The sequence below is a fragment of the Chlorocebus sabaeus genome, chromosome 9 (genome assembly GCF_047675955.1).
Source record: "Chlorocebus sabaeus isolate Y175 chromosome 9, mChlSab1.0.hap1, whole genome shotgun sequence".
Classification (NCBI taxonomy): Eukaryota; Metazoa; Chordata; class Mammalia; order Primates; family Cercopithecidae; genus Chlorocebus; species Chlorocebus sabaeus.
The window spans coordinates 104,160,863-104,182,922 of record NC_132912.1 but is presented as its reverse complement, the minus strand read 5'-3'; the positions used below and the strand labels follow the sequence as shown (position 1 = coordinate 104,182,922).

The 22,060-nt window shown below is 37.8% G+C and overlaps 1 protein-coding gene across 8 annotated transcripts in view; it reads right to left on the bottom strand.

Annotated features, from left to right (window-relative positions):
- The window catches only part of BTRC (beta-transducin repeat containing E3 ubiquitin protein ligase), a 205,876-nt gene that overhangs the window by 117,086 nt on the left and 66,730 nt on the right, over window positions 1-22,060 (bottom strand). For 5 of the 8 annotated variants that reach the window (XM_038009482.2, XM_038009483.2, XM_007963899.3 and 2 more), the window contains exon 2: window positions 11,488-11,595. The exons of the other annotated variants lie outside the window; for them this stretch is intronic. In XM_038009482.2, coding sequence (XP_037865410.1) covers window positions 11,488-11,595 — 108 coding nt within the window. The remainder of the gene's footprint in view (window positions 1-11,487; window positions 11,596-22,060) is intronic. 8 annotated transcript variants of the gene reach the window in all.

Sequence of the window (22,060 nt, the reverse complement as noted above, 5' to 3'; positions counted from 1 at the left end):
TCCTTACAATAGGGTGTTCCATAAATTCCACTATTAATAATACACTAACCCAACTTTATCTCCTTTGCCCACAGCCTGCATTTATTTTCCAGTGTTAAGTTTGGCTCTATCAGCATCACTCCTTTTTAACACTGTCCCTTTTCGTGCATTTAAGGCAACTACTTCCAACCCTATCAATGAAAGCAGACGAATGGGGGAGAAAGGAATGAACCGCAAACACCTCAAACAAGAAAGGTTGCTTTAAAAAACCAAGTGTCACATTCTGACAGTTCAATATTTCATAGCCAATACAAGGAATGTACAACGACACTGCAACTTTAAATCTTTTCTTCCTATGTCAGTCTCTCTTTCTCTCATTGTAATGCCAAAGGGAACAGCAATCAGAGTGGAGATGTTCTACGTGATAGAGGTCAGGACACCATTGGATCAACGTACCAGAAACACGACCTTGTTTATTTTTTTTCCACAGTATTATTGTTTACAGGGTGCTTTGCTCGTGTACCTTGTGGTTCTTAGCTAAAAGATGAAATTACAGCCCAGGATGAAGCGCTCAGGCACACATCCAATTTGTGTTTCCATCTCAGAAAACAAAAAGCTTCTAAGGCCCTCAGGCTGCCATTCAAACTTGGAGGCTGACATTTTTAACAGCATGAACCAGAGACTGGCAGAGAGAATGATCTAATGCATTTCTGACTTGTCAATCAAAGATCTCACCTCTGCTGTCTTGTAAACAGTTGGGGACCATCTAACTACATTCATAAACCTAGGGAGAGCATACTGCCAGCTGGGGTGCTGTAGCCACATGCTCTGGCTTCTATTCACCAAAATCATGATTCAGTTTTATAATCTCACTGTAAATAGTCCATAGGCACATTTCCAGGACTACTGGAATTGAACCAGAGTAGGGAATACAAAAGAGATTTTGGTCAAATATTATGTTATTTTCAAGCTGCCGGAATCCTGTACTCATTTTATCCTCATTTTACCAATTCTCCCCAAAAGATTGCACTGTGCTGCAGTTGAAATGCTTAAAAAAAAATGACCTGCTTTTTAAAAATCTAGGGGAAATATACTAATATTATATTATAAATTTCCCTTGTAGTTTATTACCAGTAACAAAACAAGTACTACCCCAAACAATGGCTCATATAAAGGGTAGAAACTACAATGAACAGTAGCAACTATATTTTGGTAAAACTAATCATGTACTTTCTTTTAAATATAAAACTTAAATTCATATACAAAAGCTTTGTACTTACTAATCTGACATAATGTAGTATATATGTATGTGTATGTGTGAAACATAAAAACATAAAATTACATTACTTATATTGCTAATGAGAAGACTTATATTGCTATTCTTTCCCTTCTGTATATGACCATCTAATACAACACATGTAAGAAGTTAGACCCAATCAGGAATTTTTGTTAAAGAATCAAGTACGAAAATGAATACTCCTTTTCTTCATGTCAGTTTTACAGGGCACAGAATTCCAGTTTAATTCATACCAAGCTACAGATAATAGGTTTGCAACAAAGGTCTGGAGGATTAGAATGGTGTACCTGAGAACTTTAAAAGCCACATGACAGATAACCCAGTAGGAGAAGGTACACTGCAAAATTCCATTTCCATGTGATATACTGCATCCCAAAGCCCAAATAACTATTTCAATATAATAGACTTGTTCTTCAGAGGACTGGTCATGAGAATAACCTTAGAAAAGCTCAACACTACTCAACACCACTCCCAGGAAAAACAAAACTCATGAGTATCAGCTCCCAATGGTAAAGTATTGCAGTTCTTGGACAGCTAAACAGCCACACAAAGTCAAGAGATTGGTCTTTTTTTTTTTTTTTTTTTTTTTCTCAATGAGTCATTTGTAAATAACTTAGGCTTCTCTCTTCATGAAAAACGACAAAGGAAAGAACTTTCTGAATGGTGTCTACTAAGATTCTGTAGCTTGGCAGCAGACATAAAATACCAAGTCTAGAAACGCATACAAACAACAAAACACTACCCTATAAAGCAGAACAATAGTGAAAGAAGGTACAAATAGTTGTGGCAGTCACAAAACATCAAATAATGATTCCTGAATAGTGCAAAAAGAATTCCTGCAGTACAATGGCCTCTACTCGGTACAAACAAAGATGGCAATAACAAGAAGGTAATCTCATAGTATAAAGAAAGTAACAGTATCTCTCCAGGCTCCAGAGAATACAGGTGGGTCTTGACTGCCCACAGCCAGAATTTGTCTCATAAGGACAGTCATCCGAGAAGCTCCCATCACCTCTTTAAGGTTTTCATCAATTCCATCCTTTTGGTTTGTGTTTCTTATACTGGGGCAACACCAGGCCCCCCAAGGGTATCTGTATCTCCCTTCTGCCATTAGAGGTACTGTTGAAGTTAAGTCAATTAGGAAAATCTAATATTATTCAAAACAAACAAAATAAGCAATAAACCCTTATCTAGAGTGAAGAGTTTGATTTTTAGGATCCACCATGAAAAATTTAAAGAAAAAATTAAGGAAATCTGATTGTCTCACAATAAGATAATTTGGTTTACTCTAAATATTAGATAATGCCACCCTTTCGCCTGTGAATGAACATTAGCCGCATCATAGACATGTCAAAATACTCAGCAATAAAGGAGCCTGTTATTTCAAAACTTGAAATAATTACTTAAGTAACTAAGCAGGCATCTGGAGAGACAAATCAGCCTAAGATGTCACTTCTACAGGCAGACTATTTCCAAATAAGACTATTTCCAAAATAAGATAAAATGTAGCAAATTCAGGTCATCTCTACTTTTCTCACTGAATGTATATAAAAGTTGGAAAGGCAGAAGGTGATCAATAGATTTAAATGTTGGCTAAAATATTTTTAAAATCCATAATTACACTGTTTTTAAAAGACACAATCTTTTTTTATATATATACTTTAAGTTCCAGGGTACATGTGCACAAGGAGCAGGTTTGTTACATACGTATACATGTGCCATGTTGGTGTGCTGCACCCATTAACTCGTCATTTACATTAGGTATATCTCCTTATGCTATCCTTCCCTCCTCCCCACCCTACAACAGGCCCCAGTGTGTGATGTTCCCCTTCCTGTAAAAGACACAACCTTTAATGTATTTCCAATATTTTGTTCATGCACTTTTAATTCTGTGCCTAATCAAGGCTTAATTAAGAAAGGGTCACTTTCAGCCAGGCGCAGTGGCTCATGCCTGTAATCCCTGTACTTTGGGAGGCTAAGGCAGGTGGATCACCTGCAGTCAGGAGTTCGAGACCAGCCTGGCCAACATGGCAAAAACCCACCTCTACTAAAAATACCAAAATTAGCTGGGTGTTGTGGCTCATGCCTGTAATCCCAGCTATTTGGGAGGCTGAGGCAGGGAGAACTGCTTGAATCCAGGAGGCGGTGGTTGCAGTGAACTGAGATCGTGCCATCTAGCCTGAGCAACAGAGTGAGACTCCATCTCAAAAAAAAAAAAAGAGAAAGGGTCATTTTCAGTGTGCCTAATGATTTCCATCTTTTCTCTAGGTTGCTGCTTATCACTATCAGCATTTTAATTTTACCAGTGTCTATTATTTTATAGAATAAGGATAAAATGCAATAAAATAGTCAAATAATTGCACAAACATATGCTGCTGTGAAGATAAAGATGTTGACATCATTGAAACTGAACTGTTAACTGGCTGGCAATGCTACTATATAATAGCTCAAAATGCACATTTGTTCAACAAGAGTCCAAATTTCACATACAGGATCCACTTCCGAGGGGATCATCATAGTTTGAACTGAATAAAAGCCAAATGTATAAAATTTGAGGACTGCTCACAAATCAGACTCTGCATCTGTGTGTGTGTGTGTGTGTGTGTGTGTAAATGTGTGGTCCGGTTAATTATCATTATATCTCTCTGAATACAGAACATGTGTGTATGTACACAGGTACTACTAGAAATAATTCAATGCTTCCTCGCCTCCCACCCCATATATGCTATTTAATAGTTTTCTTCAAATTATCTGTCTATTCAGTCATTAATTCAGCAAAAGTATCAACTACTATACTTGACGCTGGAAACATGAAATGAACAAAACATAGTGCTGCCCTCAAGGAACTCACAGTCTAATGGGAGAGAGGGACAAATACACAAACAACTATAGTAGCTTATCAGTGCTATGATGGGGATGCTCTGGGTACAGATCCTCTGACTAGTTTGAGAGAGAGAAGATAAAGATCAGGGAAGACTTTTATTCTAGCTCAGCTTGAGCTGAATCTTGAAGACTAGGCAGATAAAGGCAGAGAATGGGTAAAGGACAATAGGTGTTTGTAGGGGGGTTTTTCAGGTAAGCAGAACAGTATATGCAAAGGCACAGATATATAAAAGAACACTGGACCTTTGGGGAACTGAAAAATTTGAAATGACTAACAATCACATGAGAGGGAGGTGGTGGTGAGAAACAAGCCAAATTCAAACTTTGTTCAATTCAAAAACATGTGAGCAGCTATCCATGAGATAAACAGTGACCAAAATCAGTATTACCAGATGATGAATGTAGAATTTGAGCAATATGATATAGGTGAAATTCAGAAATTATTACTATCACTGAAATGGCAATCTCTGGGAGGACATTTAAAATCCTTCCTTCTTTCTACTTCTCTGTATTTTCTACAATTAATATTAAATGTTTAAATTGTATATCTCATAATTTAATTAAATGGTAATAAAAATACTTAAAAACAAAACTATTATTTGGGCGTGTGTGTGCGCACAGGCACACATGGATAGATAAGTCATTCCAGATCAAAGGACACTAACATGTTAATTTAGCAATAATTATCTTAAAGTGGAAGGCATATGGGTGATACTCTTGTTTATATATTTACCAAATAATGTGTATATTCCATAATAAACAATAATTCATTTTATTAGGAGAACAAACAATTTCCCCACAAATAAACAAATAAAAACATGTTTGATTTGTCATTCCCTGCAAACCCCTAAGGTGAGGAGTGTAGCTGGGATAAATACAAGTCAAATGTTAACATATACACAAAAAATAACTAAATTTATTATACAGAAATTGTACTATACTGAAATTATTCATATACAATGGGGGGGGTAGCAGCTACAGAATGAGAAGCATTTCTGTCACAGTATAATTTTCCTTATGGTATTGTTTTGTAATAGAATTTGAATGTTAATGTATATTCAATTTGATAATCCATATTCCTCTAAAAGCTCAAATGTAAAATTAAGTTTTCCATATATATAATGAATAATGCTTAATTTTCCTAGTATTGTTCCATTTTAACATTTCACTTTGTACTTGATAAAATTCAGTAGACTTGTCAGCATTCTTAAGTAATAAAATACAACATCTCTCCTGAATTCAAAACAATTTCAACTTCTGACATGGAACCCTAGCTAATTGTAAAATATCATGTTTCATTTAGCTCAAGATTTTCCTAAAATTACTAGCTATACTTGATACCTAAAGTATTCTAGGACCATATAAATCTACATATATATATATATATATATATATATTTTTTTTTTTTTTTTAATTGAAACAGGTCTCACGCTGTCACCAGGCTGGAGTGCAGTGGTGCAATCATGGCTCACTGCAGCCTTGATCTCCCACCTCGGCCTTCCAGGTAGCTGGGACAGGTGAGTACCACCACAACCAGCTAATTTTTTGTAGAGACAGGGTCTCACTATGTTACCCAGGCTGGTCTCAAACTCCTGGGCTCAAGAGATCTACCAGCCCTGGCCTTCCAAAGTGCTGAGATTACAAGCATGCATCACCGTGCCTGGCCCCTTATTTATATTCTTACAGTTAGAATTTCATTTCTCTTCTCTTTCAATATCTAAAGCAAAATAAAGAATCTTAATTACTCAGTTATTTTTAATTACTTCTATTGCTCATTCTCGTTTAATATTATAGATTATAGGATCACCATTTGCTGGAGATAAGCAAATGATTCCACCAAATATATCTACTGGTAATCAACAGAAATCTAATCACTCATACACTTTCCAGGATAAATCAATGGAATGATGAAAATAAAAATATCTTCAAACTAAACATATCCCCATAGAATCTATTTGAACATCTTTTTTCAGCATCTTCCCTGTCACTAGTTTTCAAACCATCTCAATGCTGTGGTTTCAATTTAAGCTACCGGGAATAATCCAGCAAATTCAGCAATGACTCCATAGCTCTTCCTTCCTTATTGCTGTAAGAATTTTGACTTAAGATGCCTCAAACTTACTAAAAGAATCCAATGATTAAAAAAAAAAAAAAAAAGCCATGAAGCCATTACATTACTGAGACATTTCCTTAAACATATTTGTTAATATTAGTAAAAATGGGTATTCTTACTGTGACGACCACTTTGAAGAATTGCTTGACTGTCTCTTTTAAAGTTAAAAATACAGTTACTCTATGACTCAACAAATTCCATTCTTAGGCATGTAGCTAAGAGAAATAAAAATACATGCCAAAAAGAAAGACTTATTCAAAACTGTTTATGGTAGCTTTATTCATAATAGGCCAAAATTGGAAACAATCCAAATACCTATCAATAAATGAATGGATAAACAAACTGTGGTGTACTAACATAATGAAATATATTTAACAATAAAAGGGAACTACTGATATATGCAATATGGATAAATCTTAACATACTGATTGAAAGAAAACAGACACAAAGAATGTATACTATATGACGGCATTTATATGAAGTAAGTTCAAGAACAGGCAACACTAATTATTGGTGACAAATCAGAACAGTAATTGCATATGGGGGATGGGTACAGACTGGAAAGGAGTATGAGGAAACTCTCTCAGATTATGAAACTGTTGTGTATCTTGAAATTGAAGGTTACACAAAAGTATACATTTGTCAAAACTCACCTAAGAGTACACTTATGATCTATGTATCTCACTGTATGTAAATTTTGCCTAAATAAAAATCTAAGTAAATAATTTACCTAAATAAAAATCTAAGTAAATAAAATAAAATCTAAACCAGAAGGATGCAAATGCACTAAGACTGCTGTAATTCCAGTAGGTGGGCACAGAAAATATTAGACTCAAATCCAGTTTCTGCCTACTAGTTAACCAGCATTATCAAGCACCTGTGTGTGCTGAACCTGACACAGAACAAATTATTGAATTGATAGGATAAAACCAGTACATAAGCCCATTTTTGCTACATAAGACATAATAATAATCTTGTTGAGGCGGGGTTCAGTGACTCATGCCAGTAATCCCAGCACTTTAGGAGGCCAAGGTGGGCAGATCACCTGAATACAGTTAACAACAGCCTGGCCAACATGGCTGAAACCCCATCTCTACTAAAAATGCCAATTTAGTAGAGACGGAGTTTCAGCCATGTTGGCCAGGCTGTTCTTAAGCAGTGGTTTTTCACAGGCACTACAGCCCTGAACTCCTAGGCTTATATAATCCTCCTGCCTCAGCTTCCTGAGTAGCTGGGACTACAGGCATGCACTACTGTACCTGGTTCCTGCTCATTTTTTAAAAGTGTTTTTTGAAAAGCAGAATTTTTAAACAGTGAGGAAGTCCAATTTATCAGTTATTTATTTTATGGTTCATATTTTTTGTGTCTTAGCTAAGAAATACCTGCCTAACCCAAAGTCACAATGATTATTTTTGCCACATTTTATATTAGTTTTACACATTTTAACTCATATTTAAGTCTATGATCCATTTCAAATTAACTTTTGTATACAGTACAACAGTTGAGGTTCATTGTTTTGCACAAGGATATCCAATTGTTCCAGTATAATTTGTTGAAAAAAACTGAGACCAATGGGTTTTAATACAATAACAGAGGAAGTTCATTGACAAGGCTTCAGATACTATACTGCAACTAATCTTCAAGAAACTGCAACTACCTGAAAAAGGTATTAAAATATCTTTCCCTTTCAAACTATATACCTATGCCAGGTCAGGTATTACTCATACATGTCAACTAAAATAACAAACCACAATAGATTGAGTGCAGAAGCAGACATGAGAATCCAGCTGTCTTTTCTTAATCCAGACATTAAAGAGATTCATAAAAATGTAATACGCTAGTCTTAATTTTTTTTGAAAAATATATTTTTCATAAAAATGTTATTTGCATTATATGCCACAGGTTTATTATAGTCTTTAGGTGAATTAAAGCACATTTATTTTTCTTAATTCCTATTACAAATAGAGTAAATATCAATAGATATAAGCCATATAAACGAAAGCACTTTGGGGTCCTCAATAATTTTTTAAGAATTTAAAGATACTGGATGCAAAACCAAGCTGCCATCATCTCTCTCTTCAACTACTGAAATTATCCTTTTTATAGCCAGCGTAACATATCTAAATGCATCTTCTTATAGCCAGAGTAATGCAAATCAGATCAGGTAAGACTTGTGTTTAAATCCTTTCAGTGACTTACTATTCTTAGCATCAAGACTAAACTACATACTTTGAATGGCCCATAAGACCTGAGTGATCAAGCTTCCCCAGTCTTTCCTCACTCTATTCTCCCTTTCTCTTTATTCTCTGAAACAACAGTCTTGTTTTGAGTAGGGTCCTTAAATGCACCAAGCCCCACTGACTCTTGGGGCCTTTGCACTGACTCTTCCTTAGGCTGGAAATGTTCTCCTTCTCCTCCATTCCTCCCTGTTATCAAGTTAATTCCTATTCATCCTTCAGATCTTAAACATTGATTACCTGATTTTCTTTACCTCAAACTTCAGGTTAGATTGGGTCCCCCTTTTATATATTCTTACAGCTCCTTGTACATTCCCTTCCTAGCATTTATCAGCTTGGGAGATTACACTTTTAGAATTATGTGATTTAATAGCTCTCAATCATTTCACAAAATAGAAATATAACAAACATCTATATATTTTACATAAAGTATTCAATAAAATTTTGCCAAATACCCAAGATCAATAGTTCTCATCAGATTCTCAAAAGGATCCATGACCCCTGTGTAGTGAAGAATTACTTTTCACTAAAGAAAGGAATGGTCTTTGCTCTTGGCTATTGGAAAGCGGTCTCTAGGCCCCCGGAACTTCTTGTCTGGTATCTCTGTTTGCCTTAGAGATTTAGCTAGTGGACAAATGTGATTCATGTAGAACAGGAAGTTTTACAATTGGATCCTTCCCAGATTCTGCCCTATGTGTCCCTTCTTTTGGCTAATTTTAACCTGTGTCCTTTCCCTGTAATAAACTGTGAGTATAATTGTTTTCAGTGAGTTCTAAGTCCTTTCTAGCAAGTTATCAAACCTAAGAGTGGTTGTGGGGACCTCTAAACAGGAAACTAGTTTCTGAAGTAGGAGCAGCCTTTTAGGAACCACTATTGTCTCAGACATTGCAGACTGCCTAAACTAACTACAACCCCAAAAAGGTTAAAAAAAAAACAACAAAAAAAACCCCAACAAACTAGACTATGGCAGAACCTTGTCAGGGTGATATGTAGTTATGTAGTTAAAAATATTAGATACAGCCAAGCTCAGTGGCTCACATCTGTAATCTCAGCACTTTGGGAGGCTGAGACAGGCAGATTACTTGAGCTGGGGAGTTCGATACCAGCCTGGAGAACATAGTGAAACCCTGTCTCTCCAAAAAAAAAAAAAATACAAAAATGAGCCAAGTGTGGTCGTGTGCCTGTAGTCTCAGCTACCTGGGACTTTGAGGTGGGAGGATAACTAGAGTCCAGTAGGCAGAGGTTGCTGTGAGCCGAGATTGTGCCACTGCACTCTAGCCCGGACAACAGAGCAAGACTATCTCAAAAAAAAAATTAAAAAGATATTTCACTTTGAAATAAATAAGCAGTCTCAGGATATCAATCACTCTCCAACAATAGCAATAATGTTTATAACGATCATGATAGAAACAGCAACCATCACTGCACGCCCTTACTATAGTATCCATTTACAGATAAGGAAATAAGGTCAGAATCATGCCACTAGCGACAAAGACAGTATTCAAGACTTGATTTCGCTAATTTTAGAATCTGCATGCTTTACTATATTGTATCTCATAGTATAAGCCAAGGAAGTTTAATATTAAATTTTGTAAAGGAAATTGAAAATCTTAAAATATTAAATTTTGTAAAGGAAAAATGAAAATCTCCAGTTTTATGATCACTAAATAGTATCATTAAAAATTAACAACTCTTAGCATAGGTTAGGAATGTGGAAAACCTAAGTTCCCCTCTTTTAGCTAAAATTTAGTCACAAGCATTCTGACACAGCCTATCTTTGAAATTCTTCTAAATAGGTTAAAAGCAGGCAAATATTAATATAAAAACTAATTTGTTGTGTATTACTATAAAATGCTAAACACAAATTCCAAATACGTGAGGTAGATAGATAAGACTCAGCCAAGAAAACAATCATGTATGGTACTCTAATCTGTAAGCAATGAGCACCAAGTTCTTTCCTACATTTTCCTCTACAATTTTCCACATTATTCCTCTATAAGTTTCTCACACATCCTGGAACTGACATCCTGCCCTCTAAGAAAGGCTGAGGGGTCTGGGTGCAGTGGTTCTTGCCTATAATCCCAGCACTTTGGGAGGCCGAGGCAGGTGGATTACCTGGGGTCAGGAGTTTGAGACCAGCCTGGCCAACATGGTGAAACCCCGTCTCTACTAAAAATACAAAAATTAGCCGGGCGTGGTGGCGCACAACTGTAATCCCAACTATTCAGGAGGCTGAGGCAGGAGAATCGCTTGAACCAGGGAGGCAGAGGTTGCAGTGAGCTGAGATTGCGCCATTGCACTCCAGCCTGCGCCATGAAGCAAGACTCCATCTCAAAAAAAAAAAGAGGAAAAAAGAAAAGCTGAGGGGAACTGGAATCTGTTAATCCATTAAACACTAGCTAGACTATCTCAAGGTGAATACTGTACCTAAAGGTCTCAAAGGTCTTTCCACCTAGAAATTAGAAATATTAATCAAGATATAAATAAAACAGTTGTTATAAATATATATATATATATTGTAGTATAATTACCTGGAGACACTCTGAAGAGAGCACTTTATATTTTGAGTAATCATTTTTTAAAAATAAGAAAATGTTCAAGAAATTGATTGTAATTACTTGATTGATTATACTAATTGGCTTTATGTAGGTCCAGAGCAAGTATTACATACTGAACTGCTATTTATTGAGATTACTTTAAAATTTACTATCATACTTCTTCTTGATCTGAAAGCCAACAGTCAAGCCGTACTATGTCAATTTTTGTAACCAATCATGATGAAAATGTCTTAAGAGTGGATCAGTCTGGATCTACATTAAAAACTAATCATTAAAGGAGTACTGAGTGATATGAGATACAGGCAATACGAAGGAGAAAAGATGAATATAAGTAAAGCATGGGAAAGGAGGAGGAACACACTAATGAATCAGACACACACACTAATGCCCGCAAATAACCCACAGAGACAGAGAAAGTACCTGGAAAGCTGTGAGTGCGCCAGTCCCTGGGTTATACAGGCATCGCAGCGAAGGCATGCTGTCCGCCAGGCTGGAGCAGCCCAGCCACAGAGACCTGGGCATAGAGCACTGCAGAGAGAGGACAACTATGAGATGGGACAGTATGAGACAGGATGGCACAGATTACAGGAATTTTTAAGGCTTGCCTGAATACAATATTCCAGTTGCAGCTGATCTTTATGATAGAAACATCTTTAAGAAACACACTACTTACTGGTTCTAACCCCAGGGAGAAACCCAAAAGGGGCAGCAGTGGCCAAAAGGCAAGGGGGTAAAAGAAGTTATCACTCAAAAAACCAAACATTTAGTCAAAAAAATTTTGTCCCTATTCTTCTATGTATCATTCTAAAGGAAATCTACTTCTTAATCCAGTTGATCAATTATTTTCCTCTATGCACCTCAACTCAGTTTCCGTAAACTCACCACAGGGTGTAACACTGAGGCAACTAAGCAGAAAGAGGAGAAGTTCACAGAAGCGTTACAATATTAGGAATGGTATATTAGAAAACAAAACACTAAAGAGGGATTTTTTGTTTTGTTTTTTGTTTTTTTTTGAAGGAAAAGAAAAAGTATTGTATCCCTATGGCTTTGACAGCAACAAACTCTGCACAGTTTGCATATATTTTATGTGTCTTGTTAGTCTGCTATTCATTAACCAAAATGCACAGTTACCATGGCAGCTGTCTCTTCATCTTTCCAGATGGATCAGGGGTGTGTGGGGGGTGGGGGGCGTAACAGGGGGAGAAGAAACAACCCAAACAGAAGGGAAAAACAACAAAGAAAGAGAGCAGGGACACAGAGAGAAAGAAAGGAAAGAGAGAAAGGAGAGAGGAAGAGGAGAAGAGAAGAGAAGAGGACACCTAGAAAGCTGTTGGTATTAAAACCTTCTAAACAAACAAACAAAAAATACATAAGAATGTAGATATATATATATAATGGTGTATTTAGTAGTCAAAAGAGATAGAAATTACAATTTCTAGTAGCTCTAACTAATTGACATTAGTATTATTGCACCTATAGCTTTGAAGGAAACCATACCTTTCAAAACTATTTTTACATTCTTCATGTTTCTCTAAAAGTATCCCAGGCTGAAGTTTTATCCATCAACTTGAGTGCTATTACATGTCTAATAATAACTAAAAAACTAAATATTTAATCACGACACACATAAAAACAGGGATACATATTTTAAAATATAGTAGTCAATATAGGTAACATTAAACCTTAAATTACAGACTTTGAAATACTTTATATCATCATAGACTTTTTTCTCCTTAAAACAATATAGTTGTAGAAATTAATATTGGGAAGCAAAATATAGTATTCACTGTTTACACCATCTAAAATTGATAAAAGGACAATGAGAGCTATGCAAGGGGTTTGTGCCTATGGTCCACACTACTCAGAATACTGAGATGGGTGGATCGTTTGAGCCCAGGAGTTCAAATCGAGCCTGGGTAGCACAGCAAGATCCTGTCTCTTAACTAAATAAAGATAGATAATGGGCTGCAAATAAATCCAAAGGAGATCTATGTAGATCCCCTGCTTTTAGATCATTATCCTCATTTTATTTACCACCCATAGGACTACGCTTAATACATTATACTCATTTTATAGTTAAGGTGACTGATGCCCAGGAAAAATTAAGTATTTATCCATGATCATGAATTTACAAAGTAAGGAAGTAGGGACTAGAATCTTGGCCTGTTGCTTTCTAGTGCAGAACTCTTCCTCCTGCCTCTGTCCATCCCTCAGTCACAAAGTGGACACTGGGCTTCAAAAGAAGGGTATCTGCTAAAGGAATCACTAGATAACATACCAAACAAAACAGCTGAACTGCTTTGAATTACTCCAACAATCTCCGAACTTTGTTCACTGTTTCCAACATTTCTTCACCTTGAGCTACAATCCATTTTATAAACAGCAGCTAAATAGAATAAATAATTGTCTTCACTTTGTTATGTCACTCTCATCAACAATTCATAAGGACTCCCTATAACTACTGTACGAAATGCAAGCACTCTATCAATCTGACATTTCCCCCACCGCCAACATCAACTCACCTTCTCTAATCTTCTAATTGATCCAGGCACTCTAGCTAACTACCTACCTTGATACTTTGTTCAAATACTCATCTTAACCCTACTTCTTTAAACTTAGAATTTCCTTCTCTCTCTCACCCTGCCAATCCACATGTACCATTTACATCAATATCTCCTTAGAATTATGTATACTAATTTCAGTCTCTGCCAGTGGTTCTTAACAGCAGAGATTCTCATATTGGAAGGAGAAGGCAACAGAAAAAGAATGGAGAAAATAGGGTAAAAAAAAAGCTTCCTTGCTGTTGAGAATCACATTCTACTCATATTACTTCTCTGTAAGTATTAAGAACGCTTTGCTAATTTTTGCAAGTAAATGATATTAAAATTTTCTTAAGGCTAATATTTTAATCATTTATTCAACAAATACTTATTAAATGCTTTTCTGGTAGTAGATACTGTCCTGGGGCCGAATGTGGTGGCTCAATCCTATAATCCCAGTACTTTGGAAGGGCAAGGCAAGTGGATCCCTTGAGCCTAGAAGTTCAAGACCAGCCTTGGCAACATGGGAGACTCCATCTCTACAAAAAATCAAAAAAATAGCTGGGCATGGTGGCACATGCCTGTAGTCCCAGCTACTTGGGGAGGCTGAGATGGGAGGACTGCTTGAGCCAGGGATATCAGGGCATCAATGAGCGGTGATCACGCCACTACACACCAGCCTGGGCAACAAAGCAAGACCCTGTTGAAAGAAAGAAGAAACAGAAGGAAGAAAGGGAAGAAAGGGAAGGAAGGAAGGGAGGGAGGGAGGGAGGGAAGGAGGGAGGGAAGAAAACAAACAAACCAACAAACAAACTGTCCTGGGCACTAGGGCTAAACAATGGACAAAAAAACCCACAAAAATCCCTGTCTTTGTGGAACGTACATTCTAGTGACTTTCTCTCAACCTTAAATTTGGGCATGGTGGCACATGTGTATAATCCCAGCTAGTCAGAAGGCTGAAACAGGAGAATCACTTGAACCTGGGAGGCGGAGGTTGCAGTGAGCCAAGACCAAGCCACTGCACTCCAGCCTGGGTCTATATTGAAAATCCTTGGCTGGGTGCGGTGGCTCACACCTGTAACCCTAGCACTTTGGAAGGCCAAGGCAGGCAGATCATTTGAGGTCAGGAGTTCGAAACCAGTCTGGCCAACATGGTGAAACCCTGTCTCTACTAAAAATACAAAAATTATTCGGGTGTGGTGGCAGGCGCTTGTAATCCCAGCTACTCAGGAGCGTGAGGCAGGAGAAATGATCAAACCGGGGAGGCGGAGGTTACAGTGAGCCGAGGTTAAGCCACTGCACTCCAGCCTGGGCAACACAGTGAGACCCTGTCTTTAAAAAAAAAAAAATTCCTTAACATAAAAGTAACTCATTATTATAAGAAATGCGGTACACAGGCCAGGCATAGTGGCTCACGCCTATAATCCCAGCACTTTGGGAGGCCAAGGCAGGCGGAACAAAAGATCAAAAGATCAAGACCATCCTGGCCAACATGGTGAAACCCTGTCTCTACTAAAAATACAAAAGTTAGCTGGGTATGGTGGCGCGTGCCTGTAGTCCCAGCTACTCAGGAGGCTGAGGCAGGAGAATCACTTGAACCCAGAAGGCGGAGGTTGCAGTGAGCTGAGATTGTGCCACTGCACTCCAGCCTGGCGACAGAACAAGGCTCCATCTCAAAAAAAAGAAAAAAGAAAAAAGAAATGGAAATGCTGTACGTATGCAATTGGTTAAGGTTCTGTGTATGCTGGGTAGAAGAAAGTCTCACAGTCATTCAGAAGGAAAGACTGAATTTGAGAAAAAGAGAAGTCAGAAGTGGGTATAAATAAAAAGAGCATGAAAAACACAGGAAAATGACAAAGGAAACAGTGGAAGAAAATCGAGGAGGAACTGGAAGATAGCATGTCACTTCTCCTACTTCCCTTCACAAGAGGGCAGGTGACGTATACACTTTTATCCATACCAAAGCCACCTGCATGACAAGCACAGCTCGGTCTAGAAACCAACCAGAACTCTTTCATTCACAGACTTGGGGCTCTTTTTTAAATTAAAATATACATATTTATTTTTTGAATGTTCCTTGGTGAGTTTTTAAGGCCTTCCTCTCGGGAATGATTTGTTTCCTCCTTTTTACATAAAAATCTGCATTATTTTTGTAGTACATACTTGATAAATTATCTGAGTTTACTTACTTGTTCTAACACTCTTCCTCATTCATTTATCCCTATCCTCCATCAAAACTACTAACAACGAAGAATTTGAAAGTGCTTACCCCATCCCCTTAAACTAAAATTCCCAAAGAAAATTATCATCAATAATGAGCCACATACACCCAGGAAAGCCACTAGATATACTGGTGTGATTTCCAAAATAGCATTAACTTGCAAACACCACACAGAGGATGCATTCCCGATTATTACAAGACAATTGGTGTGGTATGAAAACTGCACTTGAATATAGTCAGATCTGCACGTTACCATAAGATTTTATATATTACAGCTCAATTTAAAAACTAATCTTCAAATTGGTTTGCATTGTAACAATTAATCTTATCCATACTGGTAAATGCCACTTAACACTGAGAAAAAATATAATTACAAAATAAATGGAGTAGGCTATAACTTTTACTCTACCTCTTTCCCTTCTATCTTCACATTTAGAAGCATTTTCTAAACGAAGGGGAAAATAGCAAATTTGGGCAATGAGGAACACAGTGGAAAGGACTGCCATTTTGGTTACTATCCTTATTAATGCTATACATTTCAGGGCCATTCTGATTGGTCAGTTTCTGACAAATATGTAAGACGTTTTCTGCCCTTCAACATTTAATAAATAATGTCCTTTAAAATTTACCTTTAAAATACCTGAAAAGTACATAGTTTTCTACTAAAAGTTTGGACTGTTTTTGTTGTTTTTCCTTGCAAATTATATTTAAATTCCTAACATTTTCTTTTCATACTTAATTTTTTTTTTCCTTTCTTTCCTTTTACTAAGACAGAGTCTCACTCTCTTGCCCAAGCTGGAGTGCAGTGGCATGATCACAGCTCACTGCACCCTTAACCTCCTGGGCTTAAGCAATCCTCCTGCCTCAGTCTGCCCAGTAGCTGGGACTACAGGCGTGCACCACCACGCCTGGCTAAAAAAAATTTTTTTTAATTAAAAAAAAAAAAAAAAAAAGCAGGTTCTAAACTAAGCAGCAACTACACATTCTCTTGTTTAAATATTTAACTTCTGTTAAGTGTTAAATAACTTCTAAATCACCTACTCCTTACACGCAGTCTCAAAAGCTATGACAAAGTTAATAGATATGCCTGCATCCTACACAAATCCAACCCTGCACAGCACATATTAGTTTCTTCAGGTCAGTTCCCACCCACCTAACCTCACCCCTTTGACTCTCCTTTGCAAAATCAAAGAAAGTTGAAGAGTATAACAAGGTATTACAATTGTTGCTATCTAACTGAATGACTTCACTAGCCTTTAAAAAAGCATACACAGCACAGAAAAAAATAAGACTGAACATGTTTTCTACTACCTGAATCAGAAAAAAACCTGAAATGTTGCAATGCGATAGTAAAGACATGGAATCAACCCAGGTACCCATCAATGGAAGACTGGATAAAGAAAATGTGGTTTACATATACCATGGAATACTAAGTAGCCATAAAAAATAATGAAATCATGTCCTTTGCAGAACACAGATGCAGCTGGAAGCCATTATCCTAAGTGAACTAATGCAGAAACAGAAAACCAAACACCACATATTCTCACTTACACATAGGAACAAAACCTTCAGTACACATGGACATAAAGAAGGGAGCAGACACTGAGGAATACAAAAGGTGGCAGGACAAAAGGAGTAAAGCTTGAAAAAACTACCTATGGGTACTTTGCACTCTCTACCTGGGTAAGATTCACTCGGACTCCAAACCTCAGCATCGTGCAGTATACCTCTGTAACAAACCTGCACATATACCCCAATTTTAAAATAAAAGTTGAAAAAACAAGATTGCAACGAAGGGCCTCCAATGCATCAAGAAGAATATAGTATCTAGTGCCCATCAGGTTCAATGGCTCAATTCATTTACACAGAGAACACTGAAAATCTCAACTCTTCCCCCTACACTTGGCTCTCTGGAGTAATGTCGCAGATCCTCTTCACTGATAGCCCTGCAGGCAAAGGGCTAGCCTCAGCATTTACTATATGAAAGTAGAATGACAAAATCTCCTAAATTCAGGTCCCTGTTGGTCAACTTCTAGGAGTAATAGAAGCTATAATAATCAACAACAAAAAGATGGCTGTACTGAGAGTTTACGTATCCTTAAGCCATGGAATAGAAGAATTCCCTTTTCACTACTATATCAACTAAGAAATTCAGAAAACTACAGTATTCCATAGTAATGTAATACATCAGACTTTACCTACAAATTCAATGACTGCCTCTTAAGAATCCCAATTTAGTTCACTCCAAAAACAAAACTCCCACCTGTCAGATAGGATAATCATATCTACCCAGCCTTATTGCACAAGGTTGCAGTAAAACTAAAACAAGGATTCTTTTTTTTTTCTTTCACACAGAGTTTTACTCTTGTTGCCCAGGGTGGAGTGCAGTGGCGTGATCTCGGCTCACTGCAACCTCTGCCTCCTGGGTTCAAGCGATTCTCCTGACTCAGCCTCGCAAGTAGCTGGGACTACCGGCATGCACCACCACGCCTGGCTAATTTTTTATTTTTAGTAGAGACGGACGGGGTTTCTCCACGTTAGCCAGGCTGGTCTCAAACTCCTGAACTCAGGTGATCCACCCGCCTTGGCCTCCCAAATTGCTGGTATTACAGGCGTAAGCCATCTCGCCTGGTTAAAATAAGGATTCTAAAAGTTGTGAAGTACAAAAGGAAAAAATATAAATGGCATCATCACCAGGAACAGGCTTCCATGAATGCCACTTGCATTTCAAACTGTTCTGGGAAGCCACTTACTTTTTCATTACCAAAGTGGGCACAGGTGGAGTACAAAAAGAGGATAAAAGTTTACTGGGAATAAACTGTCTGCCAGGCATTGTACTAGATCCCTTAAGTACATTATTTCATTTAAGCATTACTATCTTGTCAAAGAATTATTAGTATTTTCACCTTAACAAGAGAGTACACTCAAGTTCAGCGAAGTTACAGTGCCTAAATGGCAATGGCAGAAAAATAATACTCAAACGTGTTTGTCTCCACAAATCCATAGACTCACTACTACAAAAACCTACTCTCAAGTAGTTTACACTCTATTTCAAGGAAATAAATTACTAACAAATAGTAACTACAAGGAAAAATTTAACAATGTACTAAATTGTGTTAGACAACAGTTACTAAAAGTTTAGGTAAATTTTCAAATATTTAGAAAAGCTCAGTCACAGACTTTAATTTTATTGTAGCACTTGTTACTATACATGTATAACAAACTAACAAGCTGCATCTGTATAACATTATCTGTATAACAAACAACCTTGGTTAGTTAGCTTTGTTAGTCTAACAATTCATTGTTCTGCAATGAATTGCAGAAGGAGCTCTTCCGCAATTCATTCACTTGTATAACAAACTAGTAAGGTGAATAAGGCCCAGAGAGGGTCAGGTAAGATGGCTCATGTGTATAATCCTACCACTTTGGGAGGCCAAGGTGGGAGGTCTGCTTGACCAGGAGTTCAAGACCAGCATAGTCAACATAGCTAGATTCCATCTCTATTTTTATGAAAAATTTTAAAATAAAACAATTTAACTTAGTTAAAAAAAAACAAACAAACAAACAGAGAGACCCAGGGAGGTTAAATAAATTACACATTGATGAATATTTAATAAGCAGCAAAGATGGGATTCAAAACTAGATATCCTGACTATCTAGAACAGTGTTACATTAAAATGGCACTTTAGAAGTTAAACATGGAGTTACTTCACTCATTAAGAAATGGGAAGCCAAAATAGTTTAGGGGCACAGGAATGACTACACAAACTAAAGAAAGAAATTGCACCCAAGAGGTTATTATATTCATTAAAGTCATGGCCATGGAGAAAATAACGTACATCAAAAGGACCAACAGGACTGGATGACTGATTATAACGAAAAATGGGAGATGAGTCAGAAATAACGTCAACAGTTCAAACTTGAATGACTAGAACAGTAGTGGTAGTGACAGACACTGGTAAACTGAAACTCGTTTGGAGGGTGCAGAGAGTAACTAAGTTCAGAAATCATGAATTTGATGTGATAGTAAACCTCTAGTACGTAAGAAAAATGTGGCATGAAAATATAAGTATAAACCTGTAACGATTACAGAGATGTGGGAGTAAGTGACTTCTGTGTAAGTAATAACAAACTAAGTTAAAAGCATTTGTTGTAAAAATACCAGTGAGTTTTCCAAAATAAAATTTAACTGATACCTCTCCCCCTTCTCCTTTCCTACCTGAACAGTTCAATAGCCATTAGGTGAGTACAGGCAAAGTAGGTATCCAGCTAAGTGGCAGAGAGTTAACTACAGTGGCCCAATACAGGCTTTTGGAGTCCAAGTGGTATGAGAAGGGTATCCCCAGAGGGAAAAGGATGGGGCACATAGTTTCAGGTCCTAAGCAGAATGATAGGAAAAAAAATCTGCTGGGAGGGGGACCCAACATGAGGTAACAGCCCTAATGGAACAAGGAAGGCTTCCACATAGGAACCGTAACAGCAGTGAGCAGGATGATGAGGATGTCCACATCCACACAGGGCAGTGGAGGGTGGGGGGATGGCAGTGAGGGTTCCCCATGTCAGCAGAAGAAGGCATGCATTAACAGAGGGAGAGGCAGTGGTCCAGCAGTGAGTTTCAGACCCAGTGGAGTGAGGAGGGTGGAAGGGGCAGCCCAGTGCAAGCTGTCAGATCCCAAAAGGGTTAGGAAGGCATGCATACGAAGTATGGGGTGAGAAATAGAGTGTGAGATACATCAGCAACAGAAGATGGATTATACAGGAAGATTGATCAAATAAAGGTGGCAGATCAAATACAGAGGATAATAAGAGCTAGGTTTCTCATAATCAGAAAAACAAGTTACAAGTACAGAAAGGAAGAAAACTAGAATATTACATTGCTGAACTAGAACTGAGGAATTGAGGATGTTGTTGTAAGCTGAAAGCTTACAATGTATTACACAGAGAAATTCCTAGGTAAATAATACACTTACGATATACATATGGACACATATACCCACAGACACAGACTGACTACCAACTGAGAGGGCCTAGGAGCAACCTAATAGCAACAAACACATTTAATGATTCAAAATATCACTCTCCACTAAAAGGAACCAGAGCGCCTTAGAACAAGGCGAGGGCTTGGACAGGAAAGTTTAAGAGGAGCTTGGAGTATCTTCCTGAGGTGCTCAATGAATGACAGAGACATGTCAAAATAATACAGGGGCCAGAGTGAAAGGCTGAGGCAGGCTACATCTGGGAAAATTAGAATATCAAACTAAATAATGATAATAATGGATAACTGTGGCAGGCAAACTCTAACATGGCCCCCGATAATTCCCACTGCTTGGTATGCATGCCCTTGGAAAAGGTGATGGGATGTCATTTTCCTAATCAGGTTAAGACTGCAACTTCCATCTTGCTAACAGACTCTATTGCCTTCTTGGCTTGCAGGCTTTGATGAAACAAGCAGTCATACTGTAGATGTCCCCATGGCACAGACCTGACGGTGATCCAGTCAATAAACAACTAAGAATTGAGGCTCTCAGTCCAACAGCCTTTGAAGAAAAGAATTCTGCCAGCAACAACAGTAAGCTTGGAAGTGACTTTTTCTCAAAATAAAACCTTCAAAGGAGACCTCAACCCTGGACAACACCTTGATTATGGTCTTGTGAGAGAGATTCTAAAGCAGAAGACCCAGGTCAGCTGTGCCCAGACTCCTGACTGAAAGAAACTGTGAGGTACTGGCCAGACGCGGTGGCTCACACTTGTAATCCCAGCACTTTGGGAGGCCAAGGCGGGTGGATCACCTGAGGTCAGGAATTCGAGACCAGCCTGGTCAACATGGGGAAACCCTGTCTCTACTAAAAATACAAACATTAGCCAGGCATGGTGGTGTGTGCCTGTAATCCCAGCTACTCGGGAGGCTGAGGCAGGAGAATTGCTGGAACTTGGAAGACAGAGGTTGCAGAGCCAAGATCGCACCACTGCACTCCAGCCTGGGCGACAGAGCGAGATTCCGTATCAAAAAAAAAAAAAAAAAGAAAAGAAAAGAAACTGTGAGGTATTACGAGGTATTACATGTATGTTAGGTTACAGATATGTTAATTAGCTTGATTGTGACAAGCATTTTACAATGAATATGTATATGAAAATATCATGTTGTACGCCTTAAATATAATTTTTGTTTGCCAGGAGGGCGGGTCGGGGGAGAGCATGAGGGAAAAGAGCTGATGCATGCTGGGCTTAATAC